The sequence below is a fragment of the Mirounga leonina genome, unplaced genomic scaffold (genome assembly GCF_011800145.1).
Source record: "Mirounga leonina isolate KUSES-001 unplaced genomic scaffold, KU_Mleo_1.0 Mir_55, whole genome shotgun sequence".
Lineage (NCBI taxonomy): Eukaryota > Metazoa > Chordata > Mammalia > Carnivora > Phocidae > Mirounga > Mirounga leonina.
The window spans coordinates 9,318,748-9,335,189 of NW_023270816.1; the positions used below are offsets into that span (position 1 = coordinate 9,318,748).

Below are 16,442 nucleotides of genomic sequence, written 5' to 3' on the forward strand. Positions count from 1 at the left end.
GTAGCGACCTCAGAGATGGAACAGTTGAACGGGAAGGCTGCTCGGCGGCCACATCTAATGCTCCGTTGATCCATCTCTCCTTGGGGGCAGAAGAGGAGCGCCAAGGAGGAGGTCAGGCCTACGGAGCTTCTCCCACCTTCTACCTCCCTGAGCTCTACTTCTGAAACGGGGCCCGCATCCTGTCACAGGTCTCAGGGTTGTCCAGGTAAGGAGCTGTGACTGAGCCCCTACTCCACGGGTTTCTCCATGTGGCTGCATGATGTCCTTTTCCGCAACATGCCACTTTCCTAGTTTCTGTTTTTGGGGGGCAGTTTCTTAGCAAGATCAGATCTGTTTTTCTTTTCTTTTCTTTTCTTTTTTAGGCAGACCAAGTCCAGGGCTGTAATTTCTATGAAAGGGCTTACTTCTCCACCTGCCTGCCAAACAAGGCCATCAAAGGGGATGTTAGTGGGACTGGGTAGAGAGTGCAGGATGCATGCATTCCCCAATTCCCCAGGGGGCCTGTGTCTTCCTCTGTGAGGGGTTTGAGGCCCCTAGTAGGCAAGTCTTCCAGCAGCTTCCACCCACAGCAAGAAGCAGAACCTCAGAGGTTGGGGGAGGTGGGGAAGAGGGGGAAGATGATGAGTTAAAGGAAGGAAGAAGAGCAAGGTGCTCCCTTTTGTCTCCAACAACCATCAGTCTGCCTCAGGGAAGGGATGAAGAAGGAAGTCACACGGAGGGGTTCCTCTCACACAGAAGAGGGGATAGGGCACCCTACATCGATGGACATCTTAAGCTCTGTCAAAGAGCAACACCTCGGGACTTAGTATGGAGAGATTTTTATTCAAAAGGACTCCTGTCATGTAGGGACAATGGCATTGGGGCTCCCTGTGACCATAAGGTCTGTGAGTGGCTCAGAATCAAACAGAAGAAGGCTTTTCTTCTACAGGGTCAGGGGAAGCAGACTGTTGGGGAGTGGGGGACAGCTGGACAAAGGGAAAAACCTGTTCTGCCAGGAAAAATGACCTACTGTGGTCGGCCAGTTCCCAAGAGAAGCTGACAAGGGGACATGCTCGCTCGGGGTCAGGGACAAGCAGGGTTCAGGGGTCTATGGGAAGGCGTGAAGGCAGACTAGCGTCCAAGCCTGACACGCAGGGTGAGCCCCGAGCAGTTGTGGGCCCCCAGTGAGCTCAGGGAGGAAGCAGAGACGTTCGGCTCTGCGGGCCTGGCAGCCCCAGCTGGTCCGGCCCTGGCTTGCATTGATCTCTGGGTCCCTTTGCTGTAAAACATTTGGTATTTCCTGAGACTCGATTCATAGCAGCACACTCTATGATGACCGACACCTTTATGATTCCAGAACTTTCTCCTTTTTCCTTTCCTTTCCTTTTTTTTTTTTTTTGCATTTTTTTTTGCATTTTTTAAATCACTCGCACCCAAAAATGATTTCCCCAAGCGAATCATCAGTTGCTACCTCTAACGGCAGGGCACTCAGATCTGTTACCTGCCATCTCATAAAGATCACGTGCCCAGCTTTTAGGGACTTGTATTTATGGCCCAAATCACACAACAATAGCTCATATTCGTTGAGAGCCTGCTCTGCGTGAGCGCTGTTCTCCCTGCTTCCCAGGGACCCACGCCATATTTCTCAGGACACGCTGAGGCTAGAGCCACTCGGCCGTTAATCTGACAGAAGAAGGAACTGTGGAGTCCCCGCAGGGTCAGGAGCCTACCTGCGGGTGCACAGATTTTGGGGGAAATCCAGGCACAGGGGATCCAGGGGCTGCCCTAACCACAGTCTCATGTACCCGTTCCCAAACACGTCTACGCCTTCCCAGGCAGTTTGCAAAGTGTCCTTCCTTGCTCACGGGAAATAATTAGGCAAAGGAGTGAGAAGGTCTGAGCACACACCGTTACCGCAAGAGGAGAAGCTCGAAGTCACTGTGAGGAGCACCGCCACCCAGGTCCTCAGCCTCTCCTCAGCTCCTCCTCAGGCATGACTCGCTTCCAGGGAGTCATATGATTATTTTATACCCCACAGGATATACATGGTTAACCTTCTGCATTTGGGCAAATAGGCGTTACTTTTAAGTAGGAAGTGGTAGTTCAGCAATTTGCTTTTGGCCAATTCTGGTCTCTCACTGCTTTTCTCTTAATGGCTATTAGAAATTGCACCTTGTCAAGAGAATCACAGCGGTGACGTGAAGCATCACCAGGAGGGGTGTAACAGGACAATTCCCGTCGGGTCACGGCGTTTCTAAGGTGAGCACGGCCAAGCCCCTCGCTTCTTTCAAACTGTCTTCATTTCTTTGATACCTCGCCTGAGGGGCATCAGGAATTCCAGAACACTGGCCTGGTGAGTGTGTTGCACTTGATCAAACAGTCTTGCTTTTGCAAAGACATTGTCTTTCTGGCTTTAGGAACAGGATCGTGCTTTCAAAAATCTCGCTCTTCCTCCAAGGGTGCAGTGAGCGATTTTATCCTAATTGCCTTGCCCTAGAGCGTGGGGGATGGTTTGGGCATTGCTTCTTCCTGTAGTTAAATACCTGCAGGGCAGCGGTCTTCAGTGAAATGCAGTCATTTATTTAACAGAAAAAGTTTGAAGAGCTAAAAACTAAGCTAAGAAATGTTTTGAAACCAATGCAAAATGTGATCTGTGCAATGGAAGATAGTGAGTGGGCATTTTGAGTAGCTGGGGATTGAGTGGGAAGGAGCTTGTAAGGTGTTGTTTAAGAGAAATTGATGGGGTGGAAATTTTTATGAGACTCGGGGCAGTACAGAAAAAGCTCTGATAATGTCTGTAAATGCCATAGTGATTAAGAAGTCAGTGTCTCATGACCACGGAATAATGCATAATGATCTTTGAGAGAGTCTGCCATAGATTCCCCCTGAAGCCAGTGCAGTAGCTGAAACAGGTTGTGGAGATCAGCACTGTAAAGAGATAAATGCAAGGTCTGCATTAAATCTATTCGTGCAATGATTAAAAGTATGGTTTCTGCAAACAAAAAAGAAAATAAAAAAGTGAGCTTCCAAAGAAGCGAAAAAACCAAAAGAAAAAAAATTACAAACCTATATACAAATCACTGGAAAAAACCTTCTGGCTTCTCTCTTAACCGCTCTTATTCGAAAGCAGAAGGAAGCCAGCCTAGAGTTTCAGCTTGGCTGATGTTTATCTAAAAAAGGATAAAACACTGTGTGCCCATGATTCAAATGAACTGAGAAAACATACATTTATTGAATACCTGTAGTTGCAGTATAAGAGATTCTGGTATCAATTAAAAGCTTTGAAAATGTATGTATTATCTAAGATCTTGTGAGAATTTAGTCCTTCAGGAAGACCCTGTGGAGACAAAGTGAATTAGAATGTTAAGAGTGAACAGTCCTCTAGCCTTCCATCTGAAAAATGGGTATGGTGTCTACCTTCAAGGGTTTTTGTTAAAAGAGATAATAGACGTAAAGCAGTGATCCCCATGTCCAGTATGCAATTATAACTTAATTTATAGCACACGCTCACAGTGCTCTCACACACATGCACGCGTATACACACATAGGCTACTTACACTCATAGTCTTATGCACACACACGTACACACTCTTCTTTAGTTCTTGTTCTGTGTCTTGTGGGCCATCGCCATTTATGCAAGTAAGTACAGATTTAAAATCTGCTTTCATTTAATTTTTAACTGTTAAACTTGTTATAAACTAAGTTAAAATTTTAGCAGTTTTCCTTGCTGATAATATTTTGATGTCTTATTAATGTTTTCCCCACACTTAGTTTTCTTGGGTAGAGTCTGCCCTTGGCCAAAGGACAAGCAGTGGAAGCGGGTGTGTTGGCTGCCCCTTCTGCTTTTCCAGACCTCGTCTCTTCTCTAGGGGCTCCTACTTCCCGTTTGCAGCCCCTCTGCCTGCCGCCACCCACTCCTGGTCCCGACAGAGAGTGACCAGCCTGAGTGTGTGTCAGTTAGCTGGCCCCAGCTGGGACCCTTGCTGCTAAGAACTTGAAATGTTTCCTACCTGCCCCTGGTCAGGTGACTGAGGAACTCCCAAAGCTCTCGGAGTTCGGGGAACAGAGGCGCGGCAGGGTCCTCTGCCCGCAGGGGGCACGCTGGCCTAGAGGCGGAGTGGAGCGGTGCCCGCTTCCCCTCAACTGTAGCGGGTGCGCTGGTGCCCTTTCCTTGGCTTCCTGCGCTGGCTCGGGTTTTTAGGGCATGTAGTATCAGACGTTCTTTCCTTTTTTAAAGATTTATTTAATTATTTGAGAGAGAGAGACAGTGGGGGGAGGAGGAGGGTGAGAGAGAGAGGGAGAATCTCAAGCAGACCCTGTGCTGAGTGTGGAGCTTGACGTGGGGCTTGATACCATGACCCTGAGATCGTGACCTGAGCCAAAACCAAGAGTTGGACGCCCAACTGACTGAGCCCCTCAGGCGCTCCTGTTCATTTCGTTTTTGAATGACTTAATGAATTAGCTGTTAGTTTCTGAGACTCTTTTGCATGTGGTATCTAACAAAAATTGTACAGGAAGTCACACTCTCTTATTGCAATAAAAATGTAAGTTAACATTTTAAACGCTATTTTTAAAATGTTACTCTAATTACGTAACATTGAATTTTTCTTAAAGTAACACTCTCTTTTTATGGGCAGTAACAAAGTCTTTGAAATGTTAAGACCGAAAAGCAGGGACTAAATGATCATTGACCACGTGCATGCATGTAATCTTGGGGTTGAGCACACTTGCTTTTCATTTAGAAGCATGATATATTCATATGACTTCAAACTTTAAATGCGAGAGTCTCATGAGATTTAACTTAGCGTTACATGCCTCTAAAACAGGAAGGGGAGCCCACGAAGGCGTATCTTTCAATGAAAGTTCAGTTCTGAGCATGCTCGCTATGAGAAGGGAGTCACTCAGGGGTTACTTCGAGCGTCTAATTCTGAGGGTGAGTGGGTCTGGGAAGGTGTCATTGCTCAAGCAAGCAGGGCTCTGAAGAGCCATTGATAAGAAACTGCTGTGTCAGTATCCAAGAGGAGGATGGAGTTAGTGGCATTTCCCAAACTTATTAACCACAGAGCCATCTCCCCCGCAACCTCCCTCCCTTCTTCCCACCCAGAGCCTTCCTGGAAACCACTTTCAAACGCTGGTCTATCCCAGTGATCTGGTCCCTTGAAGCTGGGATTCCCTCGGGAGCAGCCGTTCCCACACATGAATATGGGGGAGAGTAATGTGGACAGTGTGTGGGACCCAAGAGCTGAGCAGTCAAGGCAGACATCCACAGGACCTACAGCTCTCTTCCGACATCAAATTTTCCCCAGGGAAGCACCAGGCGCGTTCCTGGAGGAGCCCCAGACCTTTAGACGTAGCTCACTGGAAACGGGTTTCAGTAACAAATCAACATGCAGTGTTCTGGAGTGTGTGTGTGAAAACACTGTCACAAAGGTCCCCAGTTTATACCCACTCATCATGCAAATAGGAGATCCCTGGGTGCCTAATTCCCGTCCTCCCGTGGACAGTGCCCCTAATTCATAAAATCCCGTTTATATGCAGTCAGGAATGTGGGTATACAGGCATAGTCTGCTTAAAAGCACGTTCAGATGTTTAGATAGGGACACCCAGGTTTCTGTCCCTTGGCAAAGGCCATTAGTGTATTTCCAAGGAGGGCTGGTCCAGGTTCACGGTCGCTGGAGCCCCAGCTGAAAGGCAGGAGGTGCAGCCTACTGGTAAGCCTGCCTTTCCAAAGGGCTGTATCTCCAGAAATTCTGATTCAGTGGGTCCAATCCACCTCCCAGCCACCTCATTTTCGGTAAAGACTCACCCACCTGTGCTTGACAGAGGAGCATCTCCTGAGGGGAATCATGCCATTCTTGCGAAACGGTCCAACCGTTCTTCCGATGCTAGGTCACAGTCTGTCTGTGTAACCTCTGCTAGTGGGAGTGTAAGGCTAGACCCTCTTTCACACGACAACCTTGCAGGTTAGTGGATGACTTCATTCCTACCTGACCCGTCATTGTTTTTAGGCTAGGTGACTGGCGCTCACAGGCGTGGTGACTGGTTGCTTCTCGTTGGCCTGGCCGTTGGGCTGCTCAGGTTTCCGGTAGCGCAATCAGAATTACCGTGGAGTCTGACGGGAGCGGAGTCACTGGACCTATTACCCACCTCATTCTAAACCTTAGAGTTTTACTGATTTGACCTAAAAAACAAATGAATTTTAACAGGATGCATTTAGCGAGCACTGTTTTTAGTTTTCTCTTGCTGTCATAACAAAGTCAGCAGCTTCAGCCACACAGACCGAGTACCTTACAGCTCTGTAGGTCAGGGTCCAGGGCAGGTCTGACCAGGCTAGAATGGAGCTGATGGCAGGGTTGCGTTCCTCTCCGAGGTTCTCAAAAAAGGATCCGTTTCCTTGCTCAATCAAACTGTGGCCAGAATTCAGCTCTTTGTGGCCGTAGGACTGACATCCCCATTCTTCATGTTGGCTGTCAGGGGGGCCGGTCCCAGCTCGCAAAGGCTACCCACCTGCTTGGTCTTCAAAGCAACGATGGACTGAGTCCTCCTATGCTTTGAATCTCTTCTCTTCCCTCTTCCATCTCGGCTGGGAAAGATCCCCACTTTTAAGGACTCAAGAAGCGACATGGGACCCACCTGGATAATCCAGGGTCATCTCCCCATCTCAGGGTTCAAACGCTTCGTCCTTTTTGGCATGGAAAGGCACGTTCCCCCAGGTTCTGGGGACTAGGGCATGGGGATCTCTGGGGCCCTGCTTCTGCTAGCCGCACACACTGACCCTATCTATCAGACCAGTGTGTCTGTTAGGAAGTGTGCAAGCAGTATGTGATCGAAGAGGGAAAATATGACGTAGATGAAGGTCACCTTCCGTTAGACGCTTGGCTAGCAGATGCTGTACCTGTCATACAGATTCAATCATCTCTCAGTGAAATTACCATCAGATAAAACTCTTACCTTTGATCCTGCTGCTAAGCTTTCATTTTCTATCTGTGTAACTGATTCTTCAAATCCAAGCACAGAACCCCCTATTTTCCCCACTGAATTTTACCCTATGACATTTGACCCATTGTTTGAGTCTGTCCAGAGTTTTTTCACATTGATTCTGTCATCCAATATAATAATTCTAGTTTTAGGCGTCTTGTCATCTTCAGACCTGATGAGCTTGCCTCCTCTATTTTTGGCCCTCACATTCATAGAAATAGCGGGTAGCACAGGGCTGAGGACAGAGCCCAGCATGGTGCCAGTAAGGGTCTTCTACTGGGCAGGCACCCAGCTCATAAACCACCACCTAGATCATACTTCCATGTCTTGAGGACTTACAGATTTCAGATTTAATTACAGATTTGCAGTGTCTACCATGCCTCCCTGCTCTGCAGGCTGGTGACCACGACAAGCAGGCTTGGAGTGTGGGCCCACCCGACTGAGCGCTTGGGGCTTCCATGCCGGGCTGCCCCGGAGCCCTTCCTAACACACGTCAGCGTCCTGCCTGGCATCTGCACCAAGGCCCTGACCTTCTCTGTCTCTGCAGACACAGTCTGTTCTCCGGTGGGACTCCACGGGCCTCAGCCACCGGATCTGGGCCTCCTGGTCCCCGCGTCTCACTCAGTGCCATGCCACAGTGGGCCAGACGTGAGACCCCAGGGGCCCGAGGGGGCCGAGGCTCAGGCAGGTGGTGATAGTGGGTGCCTAAGCCAGCAACAGTTGGCTCTTTACTCAAAGCAGCCGAGTACCAGGCAAGAAGGCTCCTCACTGCAAAACCAGGTTGAACAGAGTAGTGTTTCTAATCACGTCATCATGATTTCCCCTCAGAAGCCTTGAAACTTCCTCCCAAGGACAATTCAGAACAGTTCGTCCCACAGATTCTCTTCATACCAACTGGTTCTGGGGAAGTGTTCGTATTCCCAGCTGTGGGAGAGACAGTGACTTAGGAAATACTCGAATTTCAAAGATAAGCAAATTACATTTTAAGAATTGGTTGAGCCCGGTGCCTTTAGATGTGATCTTCAAAATAAGACCTGGCAAGAATGGTGGTGATAACAAGGATATGCTAGAGAGAGAGAGAGAGAGAGAGAGAGAGAGAAATGAGCTTTAAAAACAAGGTGGGGCAAGCCTTCTGTGTCCAGAAACTTCGCGACTGTGAGTTTGTCAGCTCAGCGAAGAACGGACATGTCCCCACCCCGGTGGATAAGACAGTACACCCCCTCCCCCGCCCCCCCGTTCAGTGAAAAGGTCTTCAAAAATGTCTTCGTGACTTTACCATCTCAATGTTTGGAACAAAGAAGTCCAGAACTCGTTTCTCCAAAGAGGTGACACTTGCTGCCCAAGATCTGAGGTAATTTACTTGCACAAATATGTATAGGCTTGCTTATGGGTTGTGGTGGCCCAGATGCCAATCTGTCACCAATACGATTTCCTCAACACAATTCGCATGATTTTTGTGGTGATGATGGTGGTCTGGGCAGGCTGAATCACTTCCAATCACGCTGAGTGGCTGGCATCCACGGAAACATGACAGGTGTTTTTATTGAGAACACTGATTCTTAACCACAACAGCACTGAATTCACCGCTGTCCAGATTTGTAGATTGTTCATACGAAGCAGGTGCACACACCCCGTGCCCCCCAGCCTGGCCTGAGCACCCCGTCCCCCCCGGGGCCTCCCACCCAGCTCCTCGGGTGGACGCCCTCTAGGGAGGCCCTCTGGACGCTGGCCTTCTCTTCGCCGAGAGCCGGCCACTTGTTTTTCTCGGCCTTGCAGGATTGCTGTGAGGGTTGCGTCCGTTTACCCGACGGCTGCTTGGAGCTGGAGCTGACCTGTGACTCATCCTCGTATCCCCAGCATCATCCTCAACAGAGAGCTCATAAGCCTTTGTTGAACGGAATTGAATTTGAATTCAGAAGACATTATAGGTCATGGTGTGGTTAAAGAAACCATTTCTCTGAAGCAGGGTTCCAGCTGGGGTTCCAGCTGGGGTTCCAGCTGGGCACCGTGTCCACAGCGCACGGGTACGTCCCCTTTTCACAGCTGCTCTGCTGCCCGCTCCCTCATTAGCCACGAGCCTCCGTGTGACCCGAATGTCGTCGTGCCCCACCCCACCGACCCCACCTCACTGGGAGCCCATACGGCCCCCTCAGCTTGCCATGCGGTCCGTCCCCTCAGTCCCTCCAGCAGCCCTGTGGCCCCCGGCTGTGTCTGCCCCTCTTCCCTTCACCTGTCCCCCACGACCCCCAGTCTGTGCTTTCCCTCCTTCAGGGGCTGCCTCAAGTCCTGCCTTGCTCATGAACCTGCACACACCCCTCCGTCCTTGGGGAGGACGCTGACCTACGGCACCTATTGTCTTAACCAGCACGTTTGTATGGACCTGTGTGCAGTTATTTTATTCGCTCTCTCGGTATAATTTACATACAGTGAATGTCACCAACTGGAAGTATCTGAGTCAATGGGTGTTGACAAATGCACATCAACAACACAATCCTGATAGGGAACATTTCCATCACCCCGGAGAGGTCTCTGTGCCCCCTTCAGCCAATGTCTTCTCATCCCTGACCTATGACAATCACGGACTTGATTTCCGTCACTCCTGTTTTGCCTTTTCTAGAAGTTCGCGTAAATGGAATAATGCCATGCTTGGTCCTAGATGTCTGGATTCTTTACCCAGCAAAATGCCTTTGCAATTCCCCCCCATGGAGCGGACATCAGGACTTTGTTCCTTTTGGTTGGTGGGCAGTGTTCTGTGATATGGAGATGGTATGACTTACTTGTCTGTTCACCTGCTGATGGAAGCTTCGGTTCTTTCCCATCCAGAACTGTTACATATAAACCTGCCGTGAACATTCACGTACCAGTCTTTCATTTTCACTTCTCTCGGCTAAATACGTAAGAGTCAGTTGCTGGTTCACATGGTAAGTGCATGTTTAACATTACATTACATCGCCCCATGGTCTTCTCAAAGTGGCCGTGTGACTTCACATTCCCACCGCTGGGGCCGAGCGCTGGCCAGCTCCCATGTCTCCATCCGCGCCTCCTGTCTTGTCCACCTCTGACTTTCAACAATCGAGTGGGTGACAAACGGTATCTCATTGCACTTTTAATTTGCATTTCTCTAATGACTAATCCATTGAAAAAGTTTTCTGTGCATAATTGCCACCCATGTATTTCCTTTGGTGAACTCACTTCACATTTTTTGCCTGTTTCTTATCAAGTTGTGTCTTCTTGATGTTGAATTGTAAGAGTTCTTTGTATATTCTGGATACAATTCATGATCAGATACAAGTTTACAAAAATTTTTTCTCATTCCATGGTCTGTTTTTACTTTACTTTTCTTTTTTTTTTAAAGATTTTTATTTATTTATTTAACAGAGATAGAGAGAGAGCACAAGTAGGCAGAGCGGCAGATAGAAGGAGAGGGAGGAGAAGCAGGCTCTCCGCCGAGCAGGGATCCCGATGCGGGGCTCGACCCCAGGACCCCGGGATCATGACCTGAGCCGAAGGCAGCCGCTTAACCAACTGAGCCACCCAGGCGCCCCTGTTTTTACTTTTCTGAAGTGTCTTTCAAAAAGCAGAAGTTCTAAATTCTGATCAAGTACAAATTTTTTAAAAAGATTTTATTTGTCAGAGAGAGATAGAGAGAGCATGAGCACAAGCAGTGGGGAGGGGCAGAGGGAGAAGCAGACTCCTTGCTGAGCAGGGAGCCCAACATGGGGCTTGATCCCAGGACCCTGAGATCGGGACCTGAGCTGAAGCAGACGCTTCACCAACTGAGCCACCCAGGAGCCCCTTAAATTCTGATCAGTTACAATTTATCAATTATTTATTTATTTTTTATTTTTTTATTTTTTTACAGTTCATGCCTTTTGCAACTTAGATAAGGAATCTCTACCATTCCCAAGGGCACAAAGATTTTCTCTTCTGTTGTCCTCAGATGTTTTATGGTTTTGGTTCTCACATTTAGATCTATAATTCGTTTTGAGTTATTTTTTTGTTTGTAGCATGAGGTAAAGAAACGATCAAACTCTTATGCATGAAGTTGTCCTAGTACCATTTATTGAAAAGACTGTTATTTCCCTCTTTAATTACCTTAGCACCCTTGTTAAGAATCAGTTGGCTATTGATGTATGGGTCTATTTCTGGACTCTATTCTGGTCCATTGATTTCTGTATCTATCCCTTTACCAATACCATGTTGTCATGATTCCTGTGTCTTCATAGTATGTCTTGAAATCGGGTAGTATGACTCTTACAATTCTGTCCTCTTTTCAAAATGGTTCTGGCTCTTCTAAATCCCTTGGATTTCTATATAAATTTCAGGATCAGGCTGTCAGTTTCTTCCAAAACCCTGCCACCATTTTGATTTGGATTATGTGGTATCTGTAGATCAGTTTGGAGAGAACCAACATCTTAATATTGGATTGTTTAATCTGGAACCTGATACACTTCTCCTTTAACTTAGATCTTAATTTCTTTCAGCAATGTCTTATAGTTTTCAACATGGAAATCTTGTATTGATTTTTAAGATGAAGTCATAAGTATTTTATTTCATGTTTTTTGATGCTATTATAATTTTTTTTCCAGTCTCAATTGCCAAATATTCCAGATATTGCTAGGTCATAGAATCACAATTGATTTGTGTATGTTAACCCTCATCAGTGTATTTTTCATTTTATGTGTTCTGTATTTCATCTATAGAACATTTATTTAGGTCTTTTATATATTTTTTGTCATTTTCTTCATCATATGGGTGCTTACCTCTACTTTCTTGAGTATCCGGAGCATACTGATAGTAATTACCAGGGCAGGTTTTTCAGTTGTCTCTGTCATTCTTGTTTCTTCATGTCATTATGGGCCATATTTTCCTGTTTCTTCAAAAGTCTGTGTCATGGTCAATGTGAGAGGCTGTAACAGATTTCCACAGACAGGGTAGCTTGAACAGGACACATTTATTTCTCACAGTTCTGGAGGCTGGGAAGTCCAAGGTCCAGGTGCCAGCAGACCCAGTGTCTGGTGAGGACCCCCTGGTTCAGTCTTCTTGTCCTCAGGAGGCGTGGAGCAGAGAGGAAGCAAGCTCTCTCTGTGTCTCTTCTTATGAGAACACTAATCCCATTCATGAGAGGAGGCACCACCTCTAAATGCCACCGCCTTGGAGATTAGGCTTCAGCATATGAATTTTGGGGAGATACAAACATTCAGCCTCCAATGGTCTAGACATTTTTGTTTGGATGCCTGACATGAATTTTACATGGCTGAAGGCTAGAATTCGTTGCGTGCCTTTAAACAATTTGGGGCTTTGTTCTGGGATGTAGTTATGTTATTGGAATCAGATGGGTCATCTGAGACTGTCTTTCAAACTTTGTTGTGGCAGGTCCAGAGTAGTGTTTAAAGTAGGATTATTTTAGGTGCATTACTCCTCAAACGGTATTGTTCTGAGGATGCTGTCCCATGCCCTATGACTTAGAAGGTGCTGCTACGCCTTCTGTGGGAAAGAATTATTTTAGCCCGCAAGGGATCTGAGGATTTCTCTGCCTCTCCTTTCTCGAAATGTTCTTGCATTGCTTCCTCTCAAGGACGCCTCTCTGCAGTTCTCCTTTCTCTGTGTGTAGCTCCCTCCTCTCCCATACCTCGTCTTGCCCTGACCTTCCAGAACCCTGATCCCTGTGTCCTCAGTGAGGTCCCCATTCCCTGTTCAGGTTGTCCGCATGCTCTGCAGTTGGAAACTGCTTCCTTGGAAGCTGGGGGCTTCCCAGAGCTCAGGTCATAGCTCACTTCACCTGTTCTCTTCTGGTCAGGGACTTTACTCTTGTGACATCTGTTGCCCAATGTCTGAAAACTGTTAACATATTTTACAGGTTTTTCTGGTTGTTTAATGCAGAAGAGTACATTTGGTTTCTGTGAATCCATCATGGCTAGAACCGTAAATCTTGTAGTCCTGTTTGATTGACATGTTTCATTTGATAATCGGCTTGATATTTTTATCTCCTCATATGCTTTTGCAACATCAAGGCTTTGTGTTGTGGCTTTTCTGCACGCCCTAAAGCCCTCAGTGAGAATGCACAGCTGCAGGTCACTGCAGAAGCGCACAGGTGACCCCCGCCCCCGCCCCCAGTGTCATGTCCAGAGCAATTGCTGAGAGGCAGCAAAGACTCGCTCTCCAAGTGATGGCTCCAGGCATTAGGGAGGAAATGGGGTTGGGGCCACCTGATCTGTGACTGTGTAATCAACACAATTGAGAATCAAGTGATATGAGAAGTATGTTCAGAAAATCCTCAGGGTGAGCTTTGTGTAATACTGACTTCCTCCCCAAAATGTCGGGCATCAATATTGACCGTGTAGGTGAGGACTGATGAACTTCTTGAGCTGGCCCCATTCATCATCCCCTGGGCATTCCCAGCACATCACCTGCTCCGTAGAGCTTGGTTGGTAACAGTCACCTTGAACCAGAGGGGTCAGCCACATTGCTGCTGCACAGCTCAGTACTCGCTATTCCTTTCCACCTGCTCGCCTTCTCTGCCATCCCTTTGCCTGCCCCACGCCCGGTCTCCAAGGACCGAGGGGGCCTGTCCACCGCGCCATCCTGAACCACACTAACCTTGACCTTTCTTCCCCCAGCCTGGTTTCCGACGATTATGATGTGTCTGCCCCAGCAGGTTGGTGCTTGTTAACTCTAGTGCACGCTGACAATATCTGTGTCTTGTAGGAAATATATATATACATTCCTACCGCCTTTCAAGCCAGAGAACCTTATTCAGCATATCTCGAGAATGACTCCCATGCTCAAACTTTAAAAAATTCTACAAGAGATTCTCACATGCCCAGCTGGGTGAAAAAAACTGAATCATACTCTAAGCTATAAATCATAAGTATTCTAGACACACTTACAGTTCTGTGGATTTTGTTCAGTGGAACCCTGTTGAGTGTCATTAAATATGCATTTTGCACCAAGATTTCTGTGCAGATCAGAACCTGTGGTTTTGCTGGTATCTTCCTTCTTTATACCATAGATCAAGGATTGACAAATTGTAGCCATGGCAACCAAGTCTGGCTGAGCCCATTCATGTGTGAAGTTGTCTCCTGTTGGTCTGAAGCTGCCAGGGCAGATTCCAGTCGTTGGGACAGAGACTATAGGACCTGCAGAACCTAAAATACTTACTGTCTGGTCTTTTGCAGAAAGAGGCTGCAGACCGTTGTTCTAAATGAATATTTTCCTGCAAAATAGCACTCCGTGCACCCTTTGTGTCCAAGTGAAATGGAATGCTAGTAACATAATTCTTGGCTCCAGAATACTTGTCTCAATCACAGTGTATTTGCTTTCTTTCCTCCTTAGATCCACTCCCCACCCGTTACCTCTGCTGGTGAACCAGAGGGGTTGAACGTCCATCCCCTTCTGTACCAGGCCTGCCATTTCTGCGAAGAACAAGCACCACAATGAGTGGGGTGAGCATCTATTTTATTTCGGCTAGGAGTGTAATTTCGGTCAGCTGTGGCTACCTGCAGATTGCACTACAACTAACTCTACCTTTGTTCACTTTCCAGGAAGCAATGAATCTCAGCACTGTCTTCAGCTTCAGTGAGGACTATTTTGGGTTGGGTAATAGTTCAGATTATTCATTTGATGATGACACCTTACTGTGTTCCCTGCAAGAGGTCAGAAAATTCTCTGGGCTCTTTGTGCCCATGGCTTACTCCCTGATATGTGTCTTTGGCCTTTTGGGCAACATTTTGGTGGTGGCCACCTTTGCTTTTTATAAGAAAACCAAGTCCATGACAGACGTTTATCTCTTGAATATGGCCATTGCCGACATCCTGTTCGTCCTCACCCTCCCGTTCTGGGCTGTTAGCCACGCCACGGGTGAGTGGATTTTCAGCAATGCCGTATGCAAGCTGATGAAGGGCATCTACGCTGTCAACTTCAACTGTGGGATGCTGCTCCTGGCCTGCATCAGCATGGACCGCTACATCGCCATTGTGCAGGCCACCAAGTCGTTCCGGCTGCGGTCCAGAACCCTGGCGCACCACAGGATGATCTGCTTGGTTGTATGGGTGCTGTCGGTGCTCATCTCCAGCTGGACGTTCGTGTTCAACCAGAAGTACAGCGTGCAGGGCAGCGATGTGTGCGAGCCCCGCTACCACGAGGGCTCCGACCCCATCAAGTGGAAGCTGCTGATACTGGGGCTTCAGCTCTTCTTCGGCTTCTTCATCCCACTGGTGTTTATGATCTTCTGCTACATGTTCATCGTCAAAACCCTAGTGCAGGCTCAGAACTCCAAGCGGCACAAGGCCATCCGCGTGATTATTGCGGTGGTGCTGGTGTTTCTGGCTTGCCAGATCCCCCACAACATGGTGCTCCTGGTGACAGCCGTGCAGCTGGGCAGGATGAACCGCTCCTGCCATGGCCAGAAGCTGCTGGGCTACAGCACCAACATCACCGAGGTCCTGGCCTTCCTGCACTGCTGTCTCAACCCTGTGCTCTACGCCTTCATTGGGCAGAAGTTTAGGAGCTACTTTCTGAAGATCGTGAAGGATCTGTGGTGTGTGCGACGGAGGCAGAAGGCGCCGGGCTTCTCCTGCTCCAGGCTGTACTCGGAAACCTTCACCTCCAGGCAGAACAGCGAGACCGTGGACAACGAGAACGCGTCGTCCTTCACCATGTGACTGGCCTGGAGCGGGCGGTGCCCGGGGGCTCGGGGACGGCGGACGTGCCCTCGGGAGCACTGTCCTCTTGCAGCCCCGAGCCCCCAGGGTACCCTACAGCTGGCGTTCCCCAGAGCAGGCCCCGGGGAATGCGGAATCCGAGCCAACCGTGCACAAGCGTGGATGTTTTTAGGAATATTCGTGAAGCAGCTCTAGAGCACGGTTTCTCCTGATCACAGCAAAACGCACAGGGTTTGGAAAACCAAGATGGAAAAAAATCACTTAAGAGCCCTCGCACAGCTCATTTCAGGCAGAAGGTGAAACATTTCATCCAAGCTGGAAAAGTGGCGTGGGGAGATGGACAGCGGCTGGATACGCACTGGTGTTGATTGTCACCACGGATAAGGCAGATCAGGTGGCAACAGGCCATCCGGAAAGTGTATGTTTGCTTTATTTCCCCAAGAAAACGTTCTCTGTAGTCGGTAATTCTCCCCAAATCTGGTAGAGTTCCATGAAGCCGCATAGGAACAGCATACATTCAGCACACAGAGGGGCTTAGTAACTATGTGTTATACAAATCGGAGTGGACGTGGCGTTATAGCGCAGTTTAGAGCGTAAGGTGTTTAAATTATCTTCTTTTAAAAAATGCAAGGAAGCTTCCCCGAGACAACACAGAAAGAGCTTTTGTCCCACGTCCAGAAACAGAAGCAGCACAGAGAGGACCCTTGTGCCAAGGGGTCGGCAAGGAGGGTCGGCAAGGAGCTGGGATCCTTCTCTTCCGCTGCTGACTTTAAGGTGGTTTTACCCAAAGTCTGAGGTTGATCATGGAATCCAATTTCTAGC

The 16,442-nt window shown here is 48.1% G+C and overlaps 1 protein-coding gene across 1 annotated transcript; it reads left to right on the top strand.

Annotated features, from left to right (window-relative positions):
- Nucleotides 1–1,961: 1,961 nt before the first annotated feature.
- Nucleotides 1,962–16,178, top strand: LOC118001911 (C-C chemokine receptor type 6-like). Its single transcript, XM_034992096.1, has 3 exons — nt 1,962–2,238; nt 14,293–14,402; nt 14,502–16,178. The coding sequence occupies exons 2-3, from the start codon at nt 14,394–14,396 to the stop codon at nt 15,618–15,620; spliced, it is 1,128 nt and encodes a 375-aa protein (XP_034847987.1). The 5' UTR covers nt 1,962–2,238; nt 14,293–14,393; the 3' UTR covers nt 15,621–16,178.
- Nucleotides 16,179–16,442: the final 264 nt, after the last annotated feature.